The 13,830-nt window shown below is 41.7% G+C and overlaps 1 protein-coding gene across 7 annotated transcripts in view; it reads right to left on the bottom strand.

Moving 5' to 3' along the window:
• PHF11 (PHD finger protein 11) overlaps window positions 1-13,830 on the bottom strand; it is a 79,287-nt gene that overhangs the window by 15,489 nt on the left and 49,968 nt on the right. For 6 of the 7 annotated variants that reach the window (XM_019529969.1, XM_019529965.1, XM_019529966.1 and 3 more), the window contains 5 exons: window positions 9,859-9,905; window positions 9,265-9,315; window positions 4,675-4,733; window positions 2,632-2,695; window positions 979-1,101 (listed from right to left, as the gene is read on the bottom strand). In XM_019529969.1, the coding sequence (XP_019385514.1) occupies window positions 979-1,101; window positions 2,632-2,695; window positions 4,675-4,733; window positions 9,265-9,315; window positions 9,859-9,905 (344 nt within the window). The remainder of the gene's footprint in view (window positions 1-978; window positions 1,102-2,631; window positions 2,696-4,674; window positions 4,734-9,264; window positions 9,316-9,858; window positions 9,906-13,830) is intronic. The other variant, XM_019529970.1, reaches the window with a different exon arrangement.

Genomic DNA, 13,830 nt, shown 5'->3' with positions numbered 1-13,830 from the left:
CCAGATTGGTTTAAACCTTTCAAAGCATTATATGTGTTTAAGGCAGACATACGTACAAGCTTGTTAAGCCAATGTAAAATGGCCTGGAACAGTTCAGAAGTGTACCTAAAAAATTAAGTACCATTTTGAACTGGTTCCCTGCAAACCAGTTACATGTGGATACCAAGAATTCTGCTTCACTTAGTCTTGCAGGCATCCCACACTGTGTCACTCCTCACCCCTACTGCTAGTACATAACGGATACCCCCTTTTCAGCATTTTTACATCAATAAGCTTTTTTAAATTGCTTGTTCAATAAAGGCTATTTTTCTAAAACCAGTCATGTCTTTACCCCCTACTTAACCTCAATCCCCTCTCATCTTGCCCTCACCCAGCTCTGGGAACCAGAAAGCACGAGTCAAAGTACTCTACCACCCCACTTCCAAGTCAGGGAAGCACACTGCAGATTTTAACCAATTACAGGCTACTGAAATTTAATGATATATGTTTAGGAGATGAGGGAAAGCAGAAAAATTAAAATGTCCCCTGCCACAGGTCCCCCATGCCCTGGGATCCCCAAAGCATTAGTGCACTGTAAAGGTAAGCTGGGCTGGGTGCTTATTCCCATCTGCTGGTGTCAGAGCCACAGCACTTCACACAGCTGTGAACCAGTTCTCAAGTGGTGCTAATTTGAACTGGTTCAATTGTGATGCATGTCTGCATTCAGAGGCAGGTTTTTAAATGCTTGGGAAACAAATCAGACCAGGAATCAGGCAAAATTGTTTGTTGGGCTGATGGGGGTGTGAGGAAGGGAGTCTTGTTTCTGTTAGCAGCTCCTTCCCAACAAAAAGCAATGATATACTGCTGCAAGTGGAGTCAGACAAGTCTCCTGAGTAACCAAAACATCAAACCAGGGTTTTAAAAGGATTTAGAGTTTAAATTTTGGCATGTTTAATGTCAGAATGTATTGGGAAGTCACTTCCCTTTTGTTCATAGTACCTGTTTCTGAAGTGTTATCATCCATGAGTTTTTCCTGTGCAAGGTGAAGTGTGTCAAGCATCGCTTCGAATATATCGTCCAGAAGCCCGGCCTGCTTGCACTTCCGAAGAAAATCTATTCTTACTGTGATACGTAAAGATATATAAGCGTTTGCATTTGCTAGAACTGTTTTTCAGCATGGTGATTGCAGGTCACTGTCCCATAAAACTCTGTAACAGAAGCTGTTCTTCTCCTTCTTCTAACTAGTTAAAACACTAATGTTAACCAGCAGATTTTCTGGTGATCTAACTCTGCTCTCACAACTCCCTTCATATGTACTCAGACCCTCTTGTGTCCCAACAGGTACTGCACAAGGAATTTTAATCCCTCTGGATCCCAGGCCTGCCTTTAGTAGTCAAGAGGATTGCCATCACAATCCTTTGGATTCACTTCTAATTCTTCCCTTTCTGAGGGTTGCTCCATGGATGGCTCAGCAAGAGGAAAGAAAGAATGGAGCAAACTGTATTAGATTTTGTTGGAAAATAGTTCCTGGCCTTTAGTCTCTAGTAATACAGCACTTAATTTGCCTTACCATAAGCCCATCTCATATGGCTGTTTTATTACAGCTAGGCTATGAGGAAAATATAAATACTCACTTTTCCCAGTCTTTCTTAGGACACCAGGTCATTTATGAATAATGCTAAGATTAACAGGCTCTTTGAAAGTAAAAAGGATGTGTATATTAAGTTAATTCAGTAGAACACAGATTCTTTACAGAGTTAAGTTCTTAACCCACTGCAAAGAGGGGGGGTTGTGAAGTAACTAGGGGTTTGCAGGGCCTCAGCACCCTACTGCACAGTTTGCAAGCCACCCAAGTACAAAAATCCTGTCATGGAACATGACATTCCTTTTTCTTCAAAAAAAACCTGGCTACATTTGTAAAAAATGGACTTCACTAGAATGTATAACATCGTATTATCAAAGCAAGCAATCACCTTTAAAGAGGGTTCACTATTGGCAAACCCTCCAAAACGAGTTACTTTCTGCATTTAGTCTTTTCTTAGGACACTTGAATGCATCTTACATTCATCTTACATACAATTAGTCTAGTTCAGTTTTCTACCCTGAATCATAACCTTATGTTTCTGCATCAATTAGCTGCTATATAGAGGCTTATGAAAATCAGAACTTCAGTTGGAGAAGTTTCAGAAATAAGCACCATTTTCATTAAAAAAATATAGAAAGGGATGTTCTAAATTAGAGGTGCTTGAGAGTAGGGAAATTAAGCTCTGTTTACGCTAGAGATGCTATTTTCAACAGACAAGTGTTCTGTCATTCACTATGACAAGCAGTTTTCTAATCTTTAAAATATGATTTTAGTAAATGCATATTCAAGTAATACTTTTCCATTCTTCTTTAAATATTATACAAGACTCAATGAATTTAGACCATAAGTGCCACTGTCATCTTCCAACCCTCTTTAGTAAGAACTATCTATTATCTGGAAGAAAACTATGCAGAACCTTTCCTTGCTGATCAGAGTTTAAGAGAAAAGGCCAAGAAAACGTACAGCTGTGATTTTCTTTCTAGAGAGCATCTCTGAGTTCACACTGATTACTTCAGTATATGTGATTATAATACCAACCAGTTATGATTATTAAAAGTCTGTCAAACCTTTGTGTCTGTTATTGTTCCTTAGAACTCGTAAGCTATTCTCTTCTGCCGTTTCCTCTGTGCTCTGAGAGAGAGAAATATTACATTTATACCAGTATTGACATTTACTGCTTAGTTGTTTTCATTCTATCTCCTTATTTACTAAAAGATTTAAAACCAAAACAGTACAATACTTAACTGCCTTTTCCCCCACAACAGTCAGTCATTCTGCTTGAGTGTTCAGTTGATTATTCCCACTATAAACCATTTTATTATAGGACAAAGTGCAAGCATACCAACATCTACATCCACTATCCCAGGATAAATCTTAAAAAGGTCTCCAGATAAAAAGTAGTACAATTTATCCCAGAATATTGCAAAGTATTTCTCCACTGCTTTCATGGGATTGCATCACTGAATTAATGGCAAAATACGTGGCACTTTATTCAACCATTCACTAACACTGATTAGAATGATAATGTGTGTACATGCCAATTCCAGGACATTTTTGTTCTGGGACAAGTGGGCATAATTTATCCAGGGACAAATGCAACATTTGTTTCTAGCCAGAGAAACTTTTGGGGACAAATTAATCTAGCAATAAAAATAATATTTTAAAGTTCCAAGGATTCTGCACACCTTCCAGTTTAGTCTCCCTTTCACCTCTGGGTCTTGGAGTTGTAGCGACTGGTGAGGAAGGCCAGATATGGCCTCCTTTGGAACTTGTCAGGAACTCCCCTCCCCTCAACAACAAGGACTTCCTGGGCTCCTGAAGTAGGGATAGTATTCTTCAGCAAAGGACCAGAAGAAGAGCTGTGCTCTTGTTCTGGATTCTGATTCCTCAGGGCAGTCACTGATTAATTATGACGGGAGTCTACACAGCCTGTCATCCTAAAGACCTTTTTAATTCCAGGTGAAAACTTCTTGTAGCAACCACTGAGAATAAACTATACACTTGCATATTTGGAAAGCCTAGCCCTGCTGAAAGCAATGGAAGTTTTGACACATTCTTCAAGAAGGCCTGATTATCATGCTCAATCCTTATAAACTGCAGCTAGAAGTTAGCCCAATACAAAAATCCATATGCAAAATCCAAAAGTCAGACATTTGGACCTGTGCACTTCATTAGGGTTCAGAAGATGTCTTAAAAGTGCAACACCAAGAGAACCTTCATGTTTAAAGTAAAAAAAAAAAAAAACTGCTACATCTACCTCTACTGAGGTTTATCAAACTAAGTGCAGGTGCTAGCTGAAGTCAGCTGGGTGTGGACACATCTACATCTGGAGCCCTTTCAAAAGGGGAAGTTTCAAGATGGCAACAGCTGCTTTGTCCTAATTGTTAGGTGTGAAAGAGCTAAGGATTAAAATGTAGCAAAACAACTTTTACTCCTGGATGAAGTGGTATTAAAGCTGGGTTTGTGCTGTTTACATTGTTCTCAACTCATTCACACAAAGCATAACAGCTGCTGCCCTTTTTGAAGGTTCCCCTTTTTGAAAAGGCTCCACATGTACCTGTTTTTACACATTTTATGCCCTATTAAAACATTTATGGAAGCCACACCAAGGGCTCACTAGGTAATGGTAATGTATTATTTTGCCAATGCAACATCTGTTTAACAATAACAACAATTTCTTATCGGTTATGATCTTTTTTATGACATCCATCCATCAGAGAGTGTTGGTGGATATTGCAGCTATTCCAATTGGTGGTAGATTTACTCTTGTGGTCCTAGTACCCTGGAAATGCACCAAAAAATGCAAATCGCAGTCCCAGTCCCAGAGCCAGATTTACCCTTGATTGTACTGACCAGAATCTCACTACAGTTGCACTGAATTACACCAGGTAGAATCAGACCTACCCCAGGTAACTCTGAATGTGAACTGTATTGCTTTGAAGGCATTGCAAAATCAAAATGAAGAAAAAAGCAGCTGTTCAGGAAATGCTGTTCGTATATACAAATGTAATGCATATTTATTTTTTGAATAATTTGGTACCAGTCTGTTACAGTTTTTAGAAGCACGGAAGTTTTAGTTTTTGAATAGAGCTACTTAAATTCAAAATTACCTTTGCTTCCCTGATGGTGGAAGGTATCATTGACTGCCTTCTCCTCCTACTGACTGCATCTAGAAATCAAGAAATAATACTCTAATAATGTAACACTAATAACATTAAACTGACATTTTTAGATAAATGTTTTACACTTGGTTTGGGTATCTTTCTGAGGGCTATAAAAAGGTAGACACTTTGGATAACAAAGCAACAGTGTATTTCAGCTGCCCTGACTTCCTTATATTTCAGCTAAGTTTCTATTATTTCCATGCATGATAGAGTATAGGAAAGTCAAAGACAAAGAAGGATAAATTATTATATATTTTCTAAAAGAGATTTCTCTTGTAGGAAATATACAATAATTTACCTTTGTCTTTCCTAACTATGCTATACTTTATTAGGCAGATCCCGGTCAGGGAGGTTGCTCCACAAGGGGCATGGCAAAGGAAGGCAGGCTTTGGGTGGATTAAACAGGTCATCACAGAGTGGTAGATAAGGTACAGTACAAATGGTTTTGACCAACTTCCAGGTCATTGTCAGTTGACGGATGTGTGGGGGAGTGATATTTGCAAGGATGGGAAGCCAGAGGAGGGGAGGATTCTAGTTATGATATGCATGGTTGTGTTCAGCTGAGTGTCAACAAGATGCATGTGTGATGACTTTTGTCAGACAGGTACACACTACTCTGCTCCAGAGTATGATGGGGCAAGAGCTGAGATCCAGACTGTTGTGGCTGCAGCTCCTGAAGTTGATCAAGCAAGCTTGGCTAGTAAGTTGTTTCAGGATTTGATCTTTGCTGCTGTTTTCTTTAAATATTCCCAGAAAGTCAGGGTTCTGTCTAAAGACACTCCCAAGCATGTTGGGCAGGGATCATGCTTTAGTCTCTGACCACCCATATAGAAGTTAAGTTCTTTTTTGGCATTAGCATTGTGGAGATGAAATACACTAGATACAGTTTTGGCAGGACTTGGTGTGAGCCACCATATGGTGCAGTAGTCTGCCTAGCTTTGTCACACCTTCATTCAGGGTCTGGTCCAGAATGCAGAAAGATGAAGCTTGAGTGGTATAGATGTTATCAGCATAGATGACCTTGCAGGATGTGGTTGCTAGTAGATCATTTATGTTTAAGTTGAACAGGGCTGGGGCCAGCACTGAGCCCTGTGAAAGTCCACTGGCCTGTCTCCTCTACGTGCTTATCCCCTGCCCAAGGTGGACTCTGGATCATCTGTTACGGAGAAGTGTTTTGACAACTATAACGACCTGGCCTAGAAGTACTCAACAGCTTTAGAAACAGGCCGGTGTGCCATACCGTATCATAGGCAGCTGTCAAGTCCAGTAGCCCTACGCCTGTCTTCAGGTTCTTCTGAAAACAATTTTTGATGTAGGTGGTAAGTGCCAATGCTTGATTACATACACTGAGGCCCTTGTGGAATCTGGCTTGATCGATGCTAAGGATGTTCTCTATTTCTGGGGATATCCGTTCTAAAATGAGGCGCTCAAGGACATTGTAGCACACAGACAGTAGTGCAACTGGTTGGTAGCTGGCTGCCAGTGTGAGGTCCTTGCCAAGTTTTGGAATGGCAAAAACTTTTGCCATATGCCAGTTCTTTGGGAATGACCTTGAGCTGATGATTCTTGCACTGAACTGGATCAGCCACATGTGAGCCTGGGGTCCAAGTTGTTTCAAGAAGTCTGGTAAGATGTTGTTGTAAACAGCTTTGCCACGTTTCAAGCCATTAAGACTTTTTTTTTTTCCTCCAGTTCAGTGACTTCAAAGGGGTCAAGGCTGTTATATTCCGTGTGCTGCTTCTGATACTGCTTCAGTTCATGATGAGTGGTGCACTTTGTATTCTTTTCCAGTGGTGCCCTGGCTACACATACTAGGTGACTGGCAACTTGGCCTGGGGTGACTGATGGACAGTTTGGTGCAGGTGGTTTTTGAGCTGCAAGGCAGTAGATTATGCTCCAGCATGTTTGGCTAGAATAAGTGAAGTTTAGCTCTGCTGTGGTTGCTTCCCATTTCAAGTTGGGAATGAAGCAAGCTAAATCAAATTAAAGTTACTTTATTCTGAAGAAGAGTATACACACAAGAGTTTAAATGCAAATTAAATCTCTCTCTGTTTAATTATTAAATATTCAAAAATACTCTACTGCTACAGAAAGCAAGTGAGCAGCAAGACCCCATCATTTATTCCTGAGAGGATGTAACAAATAACTACAAGTGATAAGAATCTCAATGACCTGTTATAACAAAGTTCAGTGTCTACTTGCCTAATAAATTGTGATCATAGTGCCAAGCACATGCTTTTACAAGACATTTTGCTCAATTTAGAAGTTGACAAGTACATGAGATAAAAGCACCTGTGAAGTCTCAAAATCTATTTGAGAAGTAAAATACTTAATTCAAATGCTAGTGCCAGTCAACTTGTAAAAACAGGATCCTGTCAGCACAGGTGAAAAATGTAAATCTTTATACTGAAAAACTTAAACCTTTACCACAAGGCCACATTTCAACTGGTATAAATCAGTATGGAATCATAGAAAATTAGGGTTGGAAAGGACCTCAGGAGGCCATGTAGTCCAGTGTTTCTCAACCCATGGGTCTTGACCCAAAAGTGGGTCACAAGAATATTTCAAAGGGTGGCGAGCAAATGCCAGAAAAATGTGCAAAAGTGCGGGTTTCCCCTTACAGGCTGGCAGCGAACAGCTGCTTGGTGTGTGACCAGCACACGGCAAAGCAGGGTCATGGGGGCAGCCCCAGCAGCCAGATGAAGGTAAGTATGGGGAATGAGAGTTGGAGGGCTAGGGCTTGGGGACCGTCGGGGTGAGGTGTATGGGGTGTGTACATACACGTGTGTCTGTATGTGTAGGGGATGGGTGTGGGGGAGGAGGTGCCTGCTGGTACTGGGGGAAGGCGGCCAGGCACTGAGGCTATGGCAGGGCAGGGGGGACAAGGCACCAGGTCAGGCACCAGCAGGGCCAGGGAGGTGCAGGTCAGGACAAGCTAATCTTTGCACATCGGTCCCAGTATGAAAAAGGTTGAGAACCACTGATCTAGTTCAACTCCGTTCTCAAATAAGGGCCATCCCCAACTAGATCATCCCAGCTAAAGCTTTGTCTAGCCGGGTTTTGAAAACCTCTAAGGGTGGAGATTGCATCACCTCTCTGGGTAACCTGTTCCAGTGTTTTACTACCCTCCTAGTGAGAAAATTCTTCCTAATATCTAACCTAAACTTCCCTTGCTGCAGCTTGAGACCATTGCTTCTTGTTCTGTTATCTGCCACCACTGAGAACAGTTTAGCTCCACCTTCTTTTGAACCCCCCTCCAAGTAGTTGAAGGCTGCTATTAAATCCTCCTCAGTCTTCTCCAGACTAAATAAGTCCAGTTCCCTCAGACTGTCCTCATAAATCATGCCTCCCAGCCCCCTCGCTATTTTTGTTGCCCTCCACTGCACTCTCTCCAATTTGTCCACATCCTTTCTGTAGTGGGGGGCCCAAAACTGGACACAGTACTCCGGATGTGGCCTCATCAGTGCTGAATAGAGGGATAATCACTTCCCTTGACCTCCTGGCAAGACCTACTAATGCAGCCCAATATGCCGTTAACCTTCTTGCCAACAAGGACACGCTGCTGGTTCATTTTCAGCTTATCCACTGTAACCCTCAGGTCCTCTTCTGCAGAGCTGCTGCTCATCCAGTCAGCCCTCAGCATGTATCAGTGGATGGGATTGTTCCATCCTAAGTGCAGGACTTTGCACTTGTCCTTGTTGAACCTCATGAGATTCCTTTTGGCCGAATCCTTCAATTTGTCTAGATCACTCTGAATCCTAGCCCTACGCTCCAGCATATCTACTATTCCCCCGACCTTGGTGTCATCTGTAAACTTGCTGAAGGTGCACTCTATGCCATCTTCCAAGTTGTTGAAGAAGTCATTAGAGAAAACCAGCCCACAGACCAACTCCTGGGGCACTCCATTTGATACCACTTGCCAACTAGACATCAAGCCATTGATTACTACTCTCTAAGCCCAGTGCTCCAGCCAGTTTTTTGGGGTTTTTTTTAAATCTACCTTGCAGTTCATTCATCCAGCTTACACTTCCTTTGCTTGCCTACGAGAATGCTGTGGGAGACCATATCAAAAGCCACATCCTTGCTAAGGTACACCAGATCCACAGGTCTCCCACATCCACAGAGCCAGTCACCTCATCATAGAAGGCAATCAGGTTGGTCAGGCATGACTTGCCCCTGGTGAATCCATTTCGACTGTTCCAAATCACTTCTCTCCTCCAAGTGCTTCGAGATGGATTCCTTGAGGATCTGCTTCATTATTTTTCCAGGGACTGAGGTGAGGCTGACTAGTCTGTAGTTCCCTGGATCCTCTGTCTTCCCTTTCTTATATACAGGCACTACATTTGCCCTTTTCCAAATATCTGGGACCTCTCCTGATTGCCATGAGTTTTCAAAGATGATGGCCAGTGGCTCTGCAATCGTATCAGCCAACTCCCCCAGCATCATCAGGTGCATCCCATCTGGGCCCATGGACTTGTACACAGCCAGCTTTTCTAAACAGTCCCCAACCTGTTCTTTCACCACAGTGCTGCTCACCTCCTCCCCAAACTGTGCTGTCCAGTGCAGTAGTCTGGCAGTTGACCTTGCCTGTGAAGACCGAGGCAAAAGAGGCATTAAGCATTTCAGCCTTTCCTGGATCCTGTCACAAGGTTGCCTCCCCCATTCAGTCAGGGACCCACACTCCTCCTTTTGCTACCAACATACTTGTAGAAACTCTTGTTACCCTTCACATCCCTTGCTAACTGCAACTCCACCTGCACTTTGGCCTGCCTGACTTCATCCCTGCACGCCTGAGCAATGCTCTTATAGTCTTCCTTAGTTATTTGTCCAAGCTCCTTTACAGTTCCTAATTCAGAATGTTTCCATTTTATGCTTTTAAAAGTTTAGATGGAATAACTCAGGTCAGCTATTAAGAAAGTGAAGGCCCTTATAGTCACTTCTTAGGTAAAACAGTTGAATTTTCTATACAAGTACACGGATCTCAGCCAAATCATGACTACAAAATAAAACACACTGTTGGAGTTTAACCAACCATTCCAGATAGTGACGTTACTTTGTTTAAATTAATTACTGACTCTGACACAGGTTTTAAAAATAAATTAAATTAAACTAACCATTAAAGAAACTTACCATAGTGATTGTTCCTATTGCCTGGGTCATGTTTTGGACAGAACACCCTGAAGTATTGGTCACATTAAACAAAAGAAGAGAGAAAGAAAAAAATTATATTACCTCATGCAAACATTGTTCTACCTTTGATTTAAAAGATATTTCTTTAAAAATCAACCAAAAACTCTCAGAAACAGAAGACTTTCAAGGAAAACCAGAATTTAGTAAAATAAGCTATGGTTAGTTAGCCTTGGAAATGCACTTTTATCAACTACAGTATAACCACATTCCTGAGCTCCTATTTGTAGAGCACAGTTGAACTCACAAGGCCCTCATAAACAGCTCATTTAAAATGTTACCAGTCACCCCACTCTCTTACATCCCATGCCCTTCTGCTGCTTAAACCAAGTAGCTAAGAGCTGCCTATTCAAGTCTTTCCTTAAAAAGTTCAATAATGTGGTGGGGGTAGTTCATTCCAACTCACAGATTTTAAAAGGGCGATGTGGATCTTGTATAAGAGACTAACAAAAACAGGTATAGTAACATCCTTATACAGAATCATAGAAAATTAGGGTTGGAAGGGACCTCAGGAGGTCACCCCCTGCTAGATCATCCCAGCCAAAGCTTTGTCTGGCTGGATTTTAAAAACCTCCAGGGACGGAGATTCTACCACTTCTCTGGGTACCTGGTTCCAGTGCTTTACTACCCTCCTAATGAAAGAGTTTTTCTTAATAACTGACCTAAACTTCCCTTGACTGAGAACAGTCTACCTCCATCCTCTTTGGAACCACTCTAAGTAGCTGAAGGCTGCTTTTAAATCTCTCCTCAGTCTTCTCTTCTCCAGACTAAATAAGCCCAGTTCTCTCAGCCTCTCCTCATAAGTCATGTACCCCTTTCCCCTCACAATTTGTTACCCTCCACTGGACTCTCTCCAATTTGTCCACATCCTTTCTGTAGCGGGGGCCCCAAAACCAGACACAGTACTCCAGATGTGGCCTCACCAGTACCAAATAGAGGGGAAGAATCACTTCCCTCCATCTGCTTGCAACGGTCCTACTAATGCAGCCCAGTATGCCATTAGCCTTCTTCATAACAAGGACACACTGCTGGCTCATATTCAGCTTATTGTTCACTGTAACCCCCAGATCCTTTTCTGCAGAGCTGCTGCTTAGCCAGTTGGTTCCCAGCCCGTACCAGTATAGTTTATATACCAAATAACAAATTATGTAAGAACAGTTACTTTCCTTGAGAACACCAAGCAACCTTCCTCCATTTATAAAAAGACCATTTTTCCAGAAGGCTCCCAATGCATTTTTTCAACTTTGTTATTATAATGCTAGAGTTGTGGCCAAGAAAGTATTTCCATTATAAACCTCTATCTTAAAGAGCACAGACTAGCATTCATTAAAATCACTTGCAGGTACTATTTAAAAAAAATTAAGATGCAATTATGTGCACATTCTAATTTGTTAACAGTCATAATCTGAAAAATCCATATTTTTTTAAAGCCTAATTTTATATGTGCAACCATGGTGACTATTCATTTCCTTTTAGCAATCTGCCCCTTGTGCATCCACAATAATTTAGTCAACAAATCTTTGCATGCAAAGCATCATGGCAGGATACACTGCATATTAAATACTCATAAGTGTTGCCTTTGTTGGGTATTCCTTTTCTGTTGAGCATGTTGCAATGACAGAGAAAAAAAAAGAGACAAATAAGAGACAGAGGAGAGAAAGAAAGGAGAGCAGAGAGAGAACCAGAGACGCACACAGAGAACCACGTGCACAAACACAGAGAACCAGAACACACCCAGAACAGACACATAGACACACACACACAGAACCAGACGTGTGCACACACACAGAACCAGACAGAGGCAGACAAACGCACACAACCAGATGCACAGGCACATGGAACCGGGTTCCTGGGCCACTGGACAAAGCCCACTACGAGGCATGTGTGGACCTACCAGTGTGGAGCTAATGCCGGAGCCTGGAGCAGATGTTTGCAGCCTCACTACTTAAACTAGCAACATTGTTAGCTTTTTGTATAGTGCCTTATGACCTCTTCTCATTTTAATTATATTCTGTCAATTCTCTGAATTGCTGCCAATCATCATGCTGATAGTTTTAAATTCTAAACCACTGTCGAATCCTTAAGGCTAAGTTACATATAAACTGCTTGAAGTGATTGGAAACTGGTTTAAACCTATAACAGAACAGAAGTTCAGTGCATATAAGCAGCTTTTAAAATGGCTGAACCCAGTTTAAAATAAACCTGGATGGATGTAGCATCAGATTTAACTGATTTAGAGTAAACCAGTTTATGGAACTTCTGTCCCAGATTCCCTCCCAACTCAAGTTAACCCACAGTCCCCCCAGCACCCCCAGGATTCTCTGAAGCCCTGGGGTGTGCTTCAGCAGATCAGGACTGGTCACACCCTTAGTTGTCACAGAGCTAAGGCCTCTGCTCCCTAACCTGCACCTACCAGCCTAGTGGGATGGAAGGCAGGAGAATGGACCCCTAGACTGACATAGCCTGGGTCTGCACAGCACAAGGGGAGAGAACGCCCCCACAGCATGGTTTTTTGTCCCCTGATGCTGATTGGCCAAGAGGCAAAAACCACAGCAAAAATAAGAGAGTAGAAATGGTGCCATTCACTGAGAGATGTCACCAGGCTTTTGGTAGGTTGAGAAAAACCATGGATTTTTGTGCGTTTTACATGGAGATTTTCCACTTTCTTCTCCACAGAAAACTAGGATCCCTGTTTATCATCCTAGAGTGCACCTCTTACATCTTTGTCATCTAACGGTCTCACCAATTCTTTAGGTGCGCCTTCCAGCTTCTGATGTATTTTAAAAAATTTTTAATGTTTAATTTTAGCATCTTTTGCTAGATGCTCCTCAAATTCTTTTTTTCACCTGCCTTATGTCACTTGAGCTGCCAGAGTTTGAGAGTGTTTCTATTTTCCTCATTTGGGCACACCTTGCATTTTTTGAAGGATGCTTTTTTGCCCCTACATTAGCTGTTACCACACAGGAAAGAGACCTGGGAGTCATTGTGGACACTTCACTAAAAACATAAGCTCAATGTTCAGCAGCCATCAGAAAGGCAAAAGAAATATTAGGGATTATTAAGAGAACTGTAACTAAAACAAAGTACCAGTATACCCCTTTATAAATCCATAGTGTGTCCACACCTTGAATACTGTGCCCAGTTCTTGTCCCTACACCTCAAAAATGATATTGAAGAACTAAAAAAGATACAGCAAAGAGCAACAAGGATTATTTAGTGGTATGGACAGGCTTTCATATAAGGAGAGATAAAGACGCTAGGCCTATTCAGTTTAGAAATAAGACATTTGAGAGAGGAACATAATGAAGGTCTACAGGATACTAAATGGCAGAGAGAAAGTAAAAACGGATTTATTATTTACTAGCTTTCACAGGACAAGAACTAGTGGGTCATAAAATGAAATGAGTAGGTAGTAAGTTTAAAAGGAATTTTTTTTGCCACCAGATGTTGTAGAAGTTGAGTTTAGCCAGATTCAAAAAGGGATTGGACAAGTTTTGCTATTATGAAGGGAACTGTATAGGGAGTTAGGGGTACAGCCTCTGAATCAGAATTTCCTTGCCTTTCAAATGCTGGAGCCTGAGAGAGAGGAACAGTCGAATAAAACCTGGTCATATCCAATTCCCTTTCAGCATCCATTCTGCCACTGTGTGACAGAATACTGGGAAAGATGGACCTAATATGGTCTGACCCAGTAAATAGCAGTTCTTATGTTCAATTTAGAAATCTATCAATAATATTCTCATGAATTTAAATAAGAGTCTTATGTAACTGCATTTCATAGTTTCTAGGGTCGGAAGGGATCAAGTCTGACCCCCTGCCATGGCAAGAAAGAGTACTGGGGTCAAACGACCCCAACAAGGTGTACATCTAGCCTCCTCTTAAAGACCCCCAGGGTAGGAGCCAGCACCACTTCTC

This window comes from Crocodylus porosus, unplaced genomic scaffold, assembly GCF_001723895.1.
Source record: "Crocodylus porosus isolate Cpor-Errol unplaced genomic scaffold, CroPor_comp1, whole genome shotgun sequence".
In the NCBI taxonomy this organism is placed as follows: domain Eukaryota; kingdom Metazoa; phylum Chordata; order Crocodylia; family Crocodylidae; genus Crocodylus; species Crocodylus porosus.
Note: the sequence above shows the minus strand (reverse complement) of the source record. Positions and strands in the feature narration are given on the sequence as shown.